The following is a 12,317-nucleotide window of genomic DNA, read 5'->3' on the forward strand; positions in this document are numbered from 1 at the left end:
ATCATCCTCAAGCTTACTCAGTACGACCACAGTTTTAGGTAACTCCTTCCATGAACTTAATACACAGTCTCTCTTCCTTTCTCTTAGGAGTAGTTTCTGATAGTCATTCAGACACTGCTGTTATTCTTGGATAAAAAATTTGGAAGTAGGGATGCTATCTAAGAAACTGTAGCAGAACAACCTTGGCAGACTTAAACAGCAGCTCTGGTGAAGAAGAACTTGTGAACAACTGTCATGATTGTTTCTTAACTCAAAATGACTTGAAAAATCCTGTAGCATTTCACATTCACCTACCGCTTTTCACATTCCGCTTTGTTTTCTCAAGATAATAACTTTAGCTTTTCCACTTTAAAACCAATCATTTAGTTTCCTAAAGTAAGTTCACTTTTTAACATACCCAGTCCTCATGAAACCATTTCAGAACACATCTCAGACAGAAATGCCAAAGTTCACTAAAAGCCATACAGATAGAAGTGTGTATTTGATACCATTTCCTCATTTTCAAATTGCATGTTGCACTGTGCTGCATCCTCGGTTACTGGCTTCTGAAACATGTTGCGGCAGAGGAGCCATATTGTCAGACTAGCAATGAACATCCCAATATCTGGTACAAAGAGTCTGATCACGTTCCCAGCATCTGCTCCTTTCACACTGTATGGGATGAAAAAAAAACAACAAAAAAACACAAAGAAATATTTATTACTTCCAATGACATTTTCAACTGGAACAGAAATTTAGCTCAAGGCAAAGAAAAATAACCCAAACCCCCAGCAATAAGAAACCTTCACAATATGGGAAGTATGAAAATGATCAAGAAATTCTGGACAGACAGATAATTTTGCTCTCCAGAAGTACAGAATAAGTGATTATTTGCTGGGAGCTCGCATATTCAGCAATATAAGTGATAAAAATAAGTGATACTTAGCACTTCGATTAACCCAGTTCTGAACCAATTTTGTTGAGAGCAATGAAGGAATAACTTTCAAATTCATCAAGGAAGATTTTGGCTGAGTAGCTAGAAGATCCATGTGTATGAAGCACAATCCCTTTACTGGAATTCCATGCAAAGACAACAGCATACAGGTCCACCAAGGACAAGGATGTTCACCCAGGCAAGATAGCATTTATGTCACCCCTATGTGAGTCTTAATCCTACTTCCTACTTCCTTCCTTCACAAAGAGGAATAACCAGAAAGTCCTTAATATTTTAACATGTTTCATTATGTTAACTATTAATACATTTTATCCAACCAGACTACCTTAATACCTTTTTGGGTATTTAAGCACTAGTATTTAAGTACGAATATTTAAATGCTAATTAATGTGTTCAATGCCTGCCAAGAAAATCTTTCTTCTCCTCTGAAAGATTTGTATGTAGGAAAAAAATTGCACTGTTTCATTGTGCAGATGTAATTGCTTATACTAGGAAATAGGACTTTATGGATTTGGATGTGGTGGTTGAATTTGGTTCACTGTTAAAAGGGAGACCTTGGATTCAGGTTTAGAGACACAACAAACAGTTTATTAAACTGCAGCATGGACATACTAGACTTTTAACATTTAATGAGAGGATATAATCTTAATTATTTGAAAATCTGAAATTAACACATTTTAAATATGCAGTTCCCATTTTAACTTTTATTTTTTTATAAGGCTTTCTGTCTGTAATCAGCTCTGATGACAGCTGAGTCATCTGCATAGTTCCTTGGACATAGGAAAGTGCACTAGGCTAGCTCTTCATAGTCTTAACTGGTAGAAAACTAAATTTGTTGTTTTATAGACGCAAGGCTCTTACTGTCACTACAGATTAGCTAGTCAAGGCTGCACTTCGGCAGAAAATGGTAGCAAAGTACATGTTTAACGAACCTAACTCCCAACAACTGCGTACCCAGGTTTCACAATAATATTAACGAATTTGTTTCAATAATCCTGGGCTTTATGCTGAAATCTGCCTATTAAGGCAGTTTTGCTAAATATCTGGTAAAAAAAAATCTGAGTTCTTCATTCTGAAAGTTTCACTTAGGGATTTTTTAGAAAGAATTGAAATACACCCTAATTCGGTATTAATTAATGTAAGAACAGTATAAATTTGCTAGTCTCATTTGAAAAATGAATCCGATTACTTCTACATAATACTTCTATATCTGATTTTTTTCTGTACACAGGTCTAGCATCTCATCAAAAATTAATTTTGCATTATTTATGAGGTCCTTCACATTCAACCACTCACATTCAAACAAATTAAAAAGTGGTAGCCTTCAAGTACCAGCACTTCTTATTTGCACCACGTTCTCCTTCCTCACATTGTACTCCCATGGAGCCACGCTGGGCCTTCCTTCGTGTATCCTACTCCCCAGAACCCAGGAGACCCCTGTGGGAGCTCTGCCTCTGGTGCAGCTCACATTTCTTTCCAAACCAAGTGCTTCTGATCTTTCAAAATCATTTAGCATGTTGTTGTGAAAGATGTAAGGTACAGTTCAGGCTAGCAATAGAGAACCTGAACAGTGATACTTAAACACAGAGCAGGGAGAAATTCTGCACATGAATAGTTTATTCACCAAAACCAGTCGCAAATGTATGCTGTTCCCATTTCCCCATGAAAAGGAAAACAAACTGACCTCAATGTGAGAATTAAAAAGAAAACAAAAGATCACTTGAAAATAGAGAAATGTATATTCTTCTGCAAAGCAGAATAATAAACTGCTTTACTCGACCCCAAGCAATCTGCTCCCCAGTTTTTCACAGCAAAAGCTAAAACAAAAATCAGTTATTCCCACTTGTTATCTCTGGCAGTACAAAAAAAGAATGGTAAATACTGCAGTCATTCCACAAACATTTCTCACTTTATTTGCGCATTCATACATGGTCATATTTTGCATTTGATAACAGTCTATGCATTGTGCATTGTGCTCTTTGCTCCAAAAGAGGCTTTCGAACTACGAAGTTAAAACAGAAGAACAGGAAACCTATTCAGGAGATCTCACAGAGTAACAACTTTTTTTTTTAATCCCTGCAAGAATTACAGTGTACAATGAATTGGTCATAGCCCTTGATCTGCAACTAGTAAAGCATAATTCATTCATCTAAACTAAATCATTTACGTACAGGGCAGCTTTAATTGTAGTAGACGTTACTGACTAAAACTTATAACTCAGCCAGAAACACACTCTGAAATGTAATTACAGTAAATGGGAGCTTTAGAATTCTTTTCCATGTCTTTCCTTCTTTCTTATAGGATGTAGAAAAAAAAAAAAGAGTTAGGGGTTTGAAATTGTTTTTTTACCTTTCCTTGATCAAGTAAATCAAATTGCACACAATATTTTAAGACAAGGGACTACTACAAGTTAGGGTTGCAAGAGTTCCTCTGTAACAAAAGTAAGTTTTGTAGGACAAAAGGAATTTTATGACTTTTGCATCACTATGTGAAACTATTTTATCATATCAACAGACTCCTAATAGAGCAGTTTCCTCATCAGATAATCTGTGTTCCTCTGCTGTTTTCAGTTGTATACTTTAAAGTTACTACTTCAGAAAGGGATCATCCTAATTTTCTGTGTTTATACAGAATTTTTCTAGGACAGTGTGACCCTGCTCCATTCCTAAAGTTCATTGATTCTAACAAAACTAAGCAAAATTTCTCACTTTACCTACACTGAGAATAGAGTTAGCTGTGGACATACAGGTTAAAACCATTCTCTTACTTCATGTACTCTCACTAGTAGTCAAACAAAACCACAAACGCCAGCATAATTTAAACATTACATTCTTGTTTGGTGCTCTAGAATTCAGCATTTCAGTTTTCTGAAAGTAAAATTTTAATTTTTTGCCTTTCTAGAATAACTGTTTCTCACAAATAACAATTATTCATCTCCTACTGAATGCACAAAGCTTTGGTGAGGTGAGGTATTAGTACATTTCTTTAGAATGGCAGACACATTAACTTCCTCTTTATTTCAGGTTTACAGAATAAAACCAGAAAAGCAGCAAAGCTAATAGAACTCAAATTACAATGGCTTCAATAGGAAAAAAAGGTAAAATATATAGCAACACGTGTAAAACACCATGCATAATATATAAAAGTCTTCAAACTCTAAATATTTAATATTTTCTTACAAATACACAGAAATGGGAATAAAGAACAACCAGTCATTCTTAAAGAGAAAAATTAATTCAGCATCAGTAATGTATCACAATGTTAAGCTTATGTTAGATGATAAATTAGACAATGCTTGCAGATTAAAGAACTGTAAAAAGCTTCATTTTATATTGAATACTGGGTAAACAAAGTATTTTAAAGGTTATTTTTACTGTAGTTTTAAAAACTTTTCAAAAGTCTTATTCATGCATACTCATCTTTCCATACATGCACCAGGTTCTTTCTTTTTTCCCTTCATAGGTTTTCTATAGCATTTGTTTACTTTCTAATTAATTTAATAAAACAAAAAAGGTAATACTGAGTTAACAGTTCACCAGTGATAAACTAAGCAAGAGTGCATAAATGCTAATACTTTCCATTCATCTCGTTTGGTCACTGTAAAACATCTAGTATTTCTAACTGGATCTAATATTTCAGAGTGCATTGCTGTAGATGTTTACGGCTGAATTCCCATGGGCCTCAGAGGCAACTGTAATCACTTGGATTGGAGGCAAAACAGACCCAAGAATCATAAGCATCACCCCTGGAAACATGGACTGGCAGTATTACACAGGTGCTACACAGTGCTATGAATGATTTGTTTGTTATCACCAGTAAGTATCCTCTTCGTGATACAAAAATAGCAGAAACTTTTGAGGGTACCAAAGGCTACCAACCAGATGGCCTTAGAGATGTGCTTGCTGATCCTTGCTGTTGGAAGTGGATTTTGGGGATGGTTGCAGCTAGAAAGTACTTAAAGAGGTTCCTTGACCCCTCTCAGTTTGAACTAGGAAAGAAATGTTTGCTTCTGTACTTACTTTGCTAGGAAACTCACACATAAATTATCTGGGTCTGAGGATTGCAGACCTGGTCTGAGTCACAACTAGCACTTCAGTGAACATGGATGCTCACAGTCTATAGTCATGCTGTCATGACTTGTCTCTGCTGGTTCAAAAGACAGGTTACATATGATGGTTCACATGGCAACCTTGACATCACATTCAGGGCAAAGCTTTGCCGTGGGTAAAGTACGCAAGTTGCTGAGCCCTCGCAGGTCTGCCTTTAAGCCTTTCTTATCTCATGTTCACCCACAAATTGAAAATTAAATATGTTACAAAAATAAAAGACAAATTTAGTAATATTAATATCCACATGCTCACTCTTACTCCTGCACTGCCTTAATGTGACTGTCCAGTTTCTGCAGAGCATGCCATGTGTTTTACTTAAAATATCTGAAGTTGCACTTTCAGAGAATATTGGTCATGCAAAGTAAATGTGTGGGAGGAAGAGGGAAGCAAAATTGCATAGAAAACTACTTATAAAAATATTTAGCATGCATTGACCTACCCAACATACAAGTTCAAAGGGCTCCTGATGTATTCGTAAGATCTAAATCACTGCTTACAAACTATGTCTGCATGGATTCAAAAACCAAAAGTAGACTTTGCTTTTTCAGGAAAGATACTTTGCAGTGAAGAACACACTCTGTATTGCAAAAGTGCTTAACCACGTATTAACCAAACATTTGTTTTCCAAACACTGCTATGTAGACAGAGAGCAGCTATTTGAAACTAAACGTACATTGTCAAGATTTTGGTGCCTCACTGCTTGCACAAAACATTCAACATTAAGAAATTACAGATATGTGCAATATGTACAACATTGGTTCATGGCACTTTTTCTTCTTTTAAAGCACCCATTGTTTCTTTTTGTTCACTGATCTTCTAATAAAGGTCAAACTGCAGCTTGCCCAGGGCAGCACGCAGAAGACATAAAACTCAGTAGGTATTTAGGAACCATCGGACAACGCGCTCAGCTGCACCACTGCCAGACTTGTGACAGCACAACATCCAGCTCGCTTTGCCCGTGCCCCACAGCTCCAAATGTGGAGCAGGACTGATGTTGCACAGCCAAGAGGAAGTGAGTACAATCCCTTCCAAACCCGTGGTGCTGTGCATGTCAACCCCACAGCATGGTGGTGGAAATGACAAGCCCATCCGCAGAACAAATTATTTCAGGTCAAAATGGGAATGTGATCCTATATGGAGGCAGAGCCAAAGTGAGCAGAAGAGACCTGAGGACACTTCAGCTATAGATGAATTTTGGTCTTAAATCTTCAAAGAGACTTTCTGTTGCAACTATGTATGCTTTTCACACATGCTTCTCACTTACACATCATATAGGGATTTGGCTAAAGCACGAATTCAGTATTCGTTGATCACTGTAGAACGTTCCCAGTTAATGCTCGTAAATACTCAGTGACTGACAGTAAAGTGTTTACATAAAAGCATACAGATGCCCATATGTTCCACAGTATCTGTGACTAAAAGAAAGTGGTGTAAAGTCTGAAGCAGGCTGACATTCAGTGATTATTTCAAAACATATTCACCCTCTGTATCTGCAGCTTTCATTAGCTGGAGCATGAACAGATCATCATTTGAAACTACTTTTCATTTCATTCTATAGGTAGTATATAACATACTCACAGGAAGTTAAGAATACATCTAGATTTTGGGGCACTTCAATTCTACAGCATCAAGTCAAAAAAGAAGAGCAGTAGAAATCAGTGGCAAACTAAATGCCCCAATGCCATTAGATGTTGCTTTTTATTTTTCTCTAAATGGAGCCTATGACACAATCCCTGGGTTGACACCCCATATACATGTGGGAGGAGAGAGTACTAGTTCCCTGCACTGCTTGATGCTCAATGGCTTGATGAGTTGCCACCAAAGACCTCTCTCAGGTGTAGAAGGCAACTGTGGTGTGTTCTGCCAGTGTGGGAGACTCTTACCTTGCCTAAACATTGGAAAAAACAGCATTGCTTAGATCCAAATTGGGCAAAAAGGAGATGAAGTCAAGTGTTCATGCTTTTACCTCCAGGCTGGATGGGTGCCCAGTGTCAGCCCACTCCAGCAGCCTGGTCAGACCTGGCACTGGTAGGTTCATACTCCACTGGCCACAGGCTTCCTTGCATTTCATGTGCCAATTGCTATTTGGAGACCTCACGTGATTTATTCATGAACAAAACCCAACAAAAACAAAGTAAAACACAAATCCAAACTGCTAAGCATGTGTCCTTGAGAGTTTCTGGATACTAATTGCAATGCTGATTGCTTTCCAGATTAAAAGAAAGACTGGCTCACATTCTGCTGCTGGTGGGTTTACCACTGTACTGCTCCCAGCTACCACTGTACTGCAGGAGGCTGGGCTGTGCCAAGAAAAACACTGACAGCAGTCTCACAACTCAAGTGCTCAGACAACGCAGGCCATAAAGTATCTTCTATCAGATGTTCATTTCCTTCGAATCCTTAGGTTAAATAGCATGAGAAAAGTTAGCTGAAATTAATTTAGCTGAAAAGAAAATAAGCACAAGGGGTGGTAGGAAATGAGCAACCTGAAAACTTAACACAAACTGTTGGATAAATAAGATTCCTTCTGAATGGAGATGACTTCTGAGAGGGCCTTATGCCAGTGCTGAGACAGCCTAGACTATCAGATCAACACGACACAATTACAGGCTTCAGAGGACAAGGATCCTTCTATTCCATGATACTCCTTTACTTGTCATAGTGTTCGTTGGTCTACACGTATCTAAGTGACATAAGATTGCTCTTCTTTTTGCAAAGCACCTAAACTATTGTAGCACGCTGTTAGAAATGACATAGAGTAATAATCACACTGTTTTCAGCTTTTAGTTTCAATGTGGTAGAAATGAATGATTTTCTTGTTATTAAAAATATCCCTGTTCTACTTCAAGCTTCATTCCCCTTTAGTCTCATTGGGTTGCTGACTGCACATATGCTGCAGTTGTTAGTGGAAAGTAAATTTACTGTTTGATTTACGTCCCTTGCCTCATGATCTCTTATTGTCTCTCTGGTTTTATCTAAGCCCCACCTGTGCACATTATTAAGTCTTTTTGTTTGTTTAACCACTGGTGTCACACAACAAAGATTAAAAGCTGCCATCATGGGATTTGGGCATTCTCCTGTCATAAATGTACAGCCGATATAACACCCTCGTGGCAGAAGCTGGCAGAGAAGTATCAGAATGAAAACAGGCACAGTGTTCTGCTGACATTTGCTAGATTGAATGACTGCCTTCCACAGTTCTCTCTCTTGAAAATCTAAGTGTCTGAATAGAATAGAATAGCAAACAATAGAATAGAACAGAACAGTTCAGTTTGAAGGGTCCTACAACAATCTTCTTGTCCAGCTGCCTGACCAATTTAGGGCTGACCAAAAGTTAAAGCATGTTATTAAAGGCCTTGTCCAGACATCTCTGATGGGCTGACAGGGCCAAAGTCCTCAGAAGCTCCTTACAGGACATCCCTTCCAGCTTTGTTGCCCTCCTCTGGACACATTCAAGGACCTTAGCATCCTTCCTAAACTGTGGGGCCCAGAACTGCACACAGTGCTCAAGATGAGGCTGCACTGACACTGAATACAAGGGGAAATACTAGGTGCACCAGTCTCTTACTTTTTTTCTGAAAGCGCTGATTTTAACTACTGTTATCTTCCTACCATAGATGCCCATGTTATCTACCTTAAAAATAATCTATTTATTTGGTTTCAGACCTCTGGTTGATCATACTAACGAGAGGAATCAGCCTCTTTCTGCTCACTAATGAAAACCGTCCTCACATGGTCATATTATTCCTATTCCATATCAAACTGAAAGGGCAATCAATGTTTTGCAAACATGCACAAAACTGAAGCTGCTAAGTTAGACTCTGTACCATTCCCAATGAATGAGGAATGGGAATGGCATAAAAATCCTCCCTGACTCCTTCTGTTGAAATCACACTGTTTGCTTCTGCAAAATACCAACATTACCAGAGGAAGTACTAGAGTGGAGACAGGACTGAAGGAGCAGCTGGAGCTGAAGATCTGGTCTATGAGCAGGATTTTGCAAAGGGAAGTAGCAGCACATGTGTTATTTCTGACTCAGCAACTACTTTCTAGAGGTCCTCTCCCAGGACCTTCACCTAGAACACAGCCTTGAAGAAAGGTAATATAACAGGTAAAAAATCATAATGACACTGTGTTTGGCAAAGCTGTATCTCAGCTCACACGTATTCCTACACCAGTTTCCCAAAAAACCAAGGTATAACAGAAATAATGAAAAGAGATTGACTAGGAGGATGTTTCAGAGACTTCATTAAAAATTAATAGAGATATTTGTCTTTCAAAGTTTCACATACTCTTGGACAGTAAAGAGCAGGAGGTTAGATTTCTTTGCTCACTTATTTTGCCATTGAAGGAAAGAGCCAGATGATCAGCTGATACCAATTACAAATTATTGGTCAAGATTACAGAAGGAAATGAAATATGAAGGCAGACTGATCCGATTTCTAGCAGCACTGAAGTGGAGCAGATGTGAGCATTGAGCCCTGCATGTCTTCTTTCCACCCAGATGTCCTTTTCTCCTCTGAATGGTAGTCCATGAAGGGAAATCTTGGCTTCTCAGTAAGTTCCCATAATTCATCTAGGTTTCACAATAACAGTATATACTCCTTTGCATTCTGACAGTGTGCAGAGGCCACAAAAGTCCCCAGTGAACTGGGGGTGCTAACCTCCATTCCACTTTTCTCATCATATGCATATGGAAAAGAATATTTACTGGCTGCTTGAAATAATCAGTACAGAACATTTACTCATGTCAAAAAAATGGGGAAAATTCTGTATTAAGGAGCTCTCTTCCAGGGTTAGATTAATTTTTCAACAAAATATTATTTTCTGAAAGAAAAAAACCTCACTTATTTCCTCTAATTTTTTTGTGATTAACTATTTACCACTTTACAGTACTATTTCACATTAGCTCACCATTTGCCCAGAGCATCTTACCTTTTTAATACAAAGTCTACTAAAATTTCCTGTTCATTCAGCTACCTTCTTTTTTTTCTTTTTTGCATATAGAAAACCGCTTAATGTACATGATTTTATTTCTCTTAGTTTTCTAGACACTGAATATTTCCAGAGCTCTCAAAAAAAAAAAGTATTTGACCACTCTTAAAACACATTTTAGGACATGTGCACAGTGAGGTTTTGACAAGCGTATCATGATGAGCACGGTTTAGATGCAGTGCTAATAGGTTTTTTACTTTCAAAAATCAGGTTTTTACTTTAAAAATTTTTAATTTAAAAATTACAGCTGATTTGATTGTTCATTCACAACTGCATCTGCTACAGCAATGAATCTTTCAGTTGTGCAATCACTTGCTCATATCATCACGTAGCAGTGGGATGCAGTCAGATGGCAAACACACACATACACTAAAGCCACAGGAAGACTGCAAATAAATAAAAAATAATCAGAGAGGGGTTTTAAATGTTGAAGCAAAAGAAAGAAATTTTATGACACTGTAGTGACAGTGGGAGGGAAGGGAAGAAGACATGTCAGAGGCAGAAGATGATAGATATGCTGCCGTTTGCAGCAATGTGGAACAAATATAAAACCTGTACTACTGTTTCCACCCTGGAAGCTTGGCTGTCTGCAGTGTGCAGAATCAGAGCTCCAACTGTCGCTCAATTCATTCTCATAGTGCAGAAATCAGGCCAGCATGTGAGAGAGAAGGTAGCTTAAAACCATTCCCCTTTCAAGACTGAAATAGAATTACACTATTAGTGTTGCAAAAGAGTCCTTCACAGCTTAAATATCACTTCAATAGTTTCCAAAACTTTATCAGGGATCCAGTGTTTTCTTTAAGTTTCACCTGACTGTGCGAGTCACCAACTTTTCCTTACAAAGAATACACATATCCATTTTCAGCCCTCGCAGCTATGAAGAAAAGCTGTGAAATGTGAAGCAACTTCACTCTTGAAGGTTAGAAACCAGGAGAAAAGAATAATTTTAAATCATTCTTCTTTGAAACTATTAATGATTATTCTTGGCACACAAATTTTATTCATTTTTTACTTTAAGTTTGACAACAGCAGAAAAGCCATAAAAATACTTCACTCAATGCATCTTTACATCTGCAAAAGAAGTAATTAATGTAGCAAGACAAAGGGAAAATTATTTTTGTTACTTGCTAAACAACATTCCAAACTGAAATATACATATCTTTGGTATCTTCATCTGAATGTATTCTGTACATTCTGAATGTATTCTGTACATTCTGAACTTGCCACCGACTGCCGCATGAGAGGAGCCCCGAAGAGAAGATACAAGGACTCCCGGAAACAACATCTCAGCCTTGGCCATATTGATCAACATAACTGGTCTACTCTGGCCTCCAGTTGGGAGGTCTGGAGACACACCATCTATAACACTGATGATGCTTTTGAGAAAACATGCAGGATCACTCTCGAGAAGAAAAGACAACGCAGAAAGAATTGTGCCTTGCAGAATATACCACCTAAGAAGTCTTTCTGCTGTGCCTTTTGCAACCAGACGTGCCTATCTCGTATTGGCCTTTTTTAGCCACCAGCGCGCTTGTAAAAAATGTGCGTAGAGCCCTTCCCAAATCTTTGTTTGCGAAGCCTAGCCATGATTCTGTACCAAACACCTCTTTAGAGTGGGAAAAAAAAAGGACTAGTGGATTTCTGGATTTTGAAATACTTCTGAAAGAAAAATAGATTTGGGCAGCACTTTTTAGTAGTACAGTGTTGATTCAGCTAAGTTCCCAGCACTTGCAACAGACTACATATAAAGGGTCATAAGGATTCTTGAGTTACAAACTCAACTCCCAAAGTGATCAGGTACTTGAAAGATGTTACTTTAATACTTTTAAACAGTTCAGAATGTTAAATTGTGTGATTTTTAATTTAACCAAAATCCAGTTCTCTTTTGTAATAGAAAAATACTCTTCACAACACTTTTGCCAAACTCAACAAATTGGCCAAAATATGCTTAGGATCAAGCAGTCTTGATATCACTTCAAGTCTCTGCAAGACAAAGTCTCTAGTGAGGAATTAGAACCACCAGCAAATATATGCTGACACTCCTATATTAGGTCTGGAGATAAATCCAATTTGATCCTCAGGCCTGACAATCCTTACTTAAAAAAAGAAGGAAAGGAAAAAAGTGGGGAACCTTCCTATTGATAAAGCATCTTGTAATTAGTAAAACTACTGTGTTTCTCATCTACACACAGTTGAATTTTAGATTTATCATAGGCACATCATGTGATTAAGAGATTAATTTGCCTCCAGGATGTTTGCACACCAACTCTCTTGGTGGG

The 12,317-nt window shown here is 37.8% G+C and overlaps 1 protein-coding gene across 1 annotated transcript in view; it reads right to left on the reverse strand.

Annotated features, from left to right (window-relative positions):
• PIEZO2 (piezo type mechanosensitive ion channel component 2) overlaps positions 1-12,317 on the reverse strand; it is a 294,414-nt gene that overhangs the window by 133,986 nt on the left and 148,111 nt on the right. The window contains exon 5 of the mRNA XM_032707117.1: positions 489-651. Coding sequence (XP_032563008.1) covers positions 489-651 — 163 coding nt within the window. The remainder of the gene's footprint in view (positions 1-488; positions 652-12,317) is intronic.

This window comes from Chiroxiphia lanceolata, chromosome 1 (assembly GCF_009829145.1).
Source record: "Chiroxiphia lanceolata isolate bChiLan1 chromosome 1, bChiLan1.pri, whole genome shotgun sequence".
In the NCBI taxonomy this organism is placed as follows: Eukaryota; Metazoa; Chordata; class Aves; order Passeriformes; family Pipridae; genus Chiroxiphia; species Chiroxiphia lanceolata.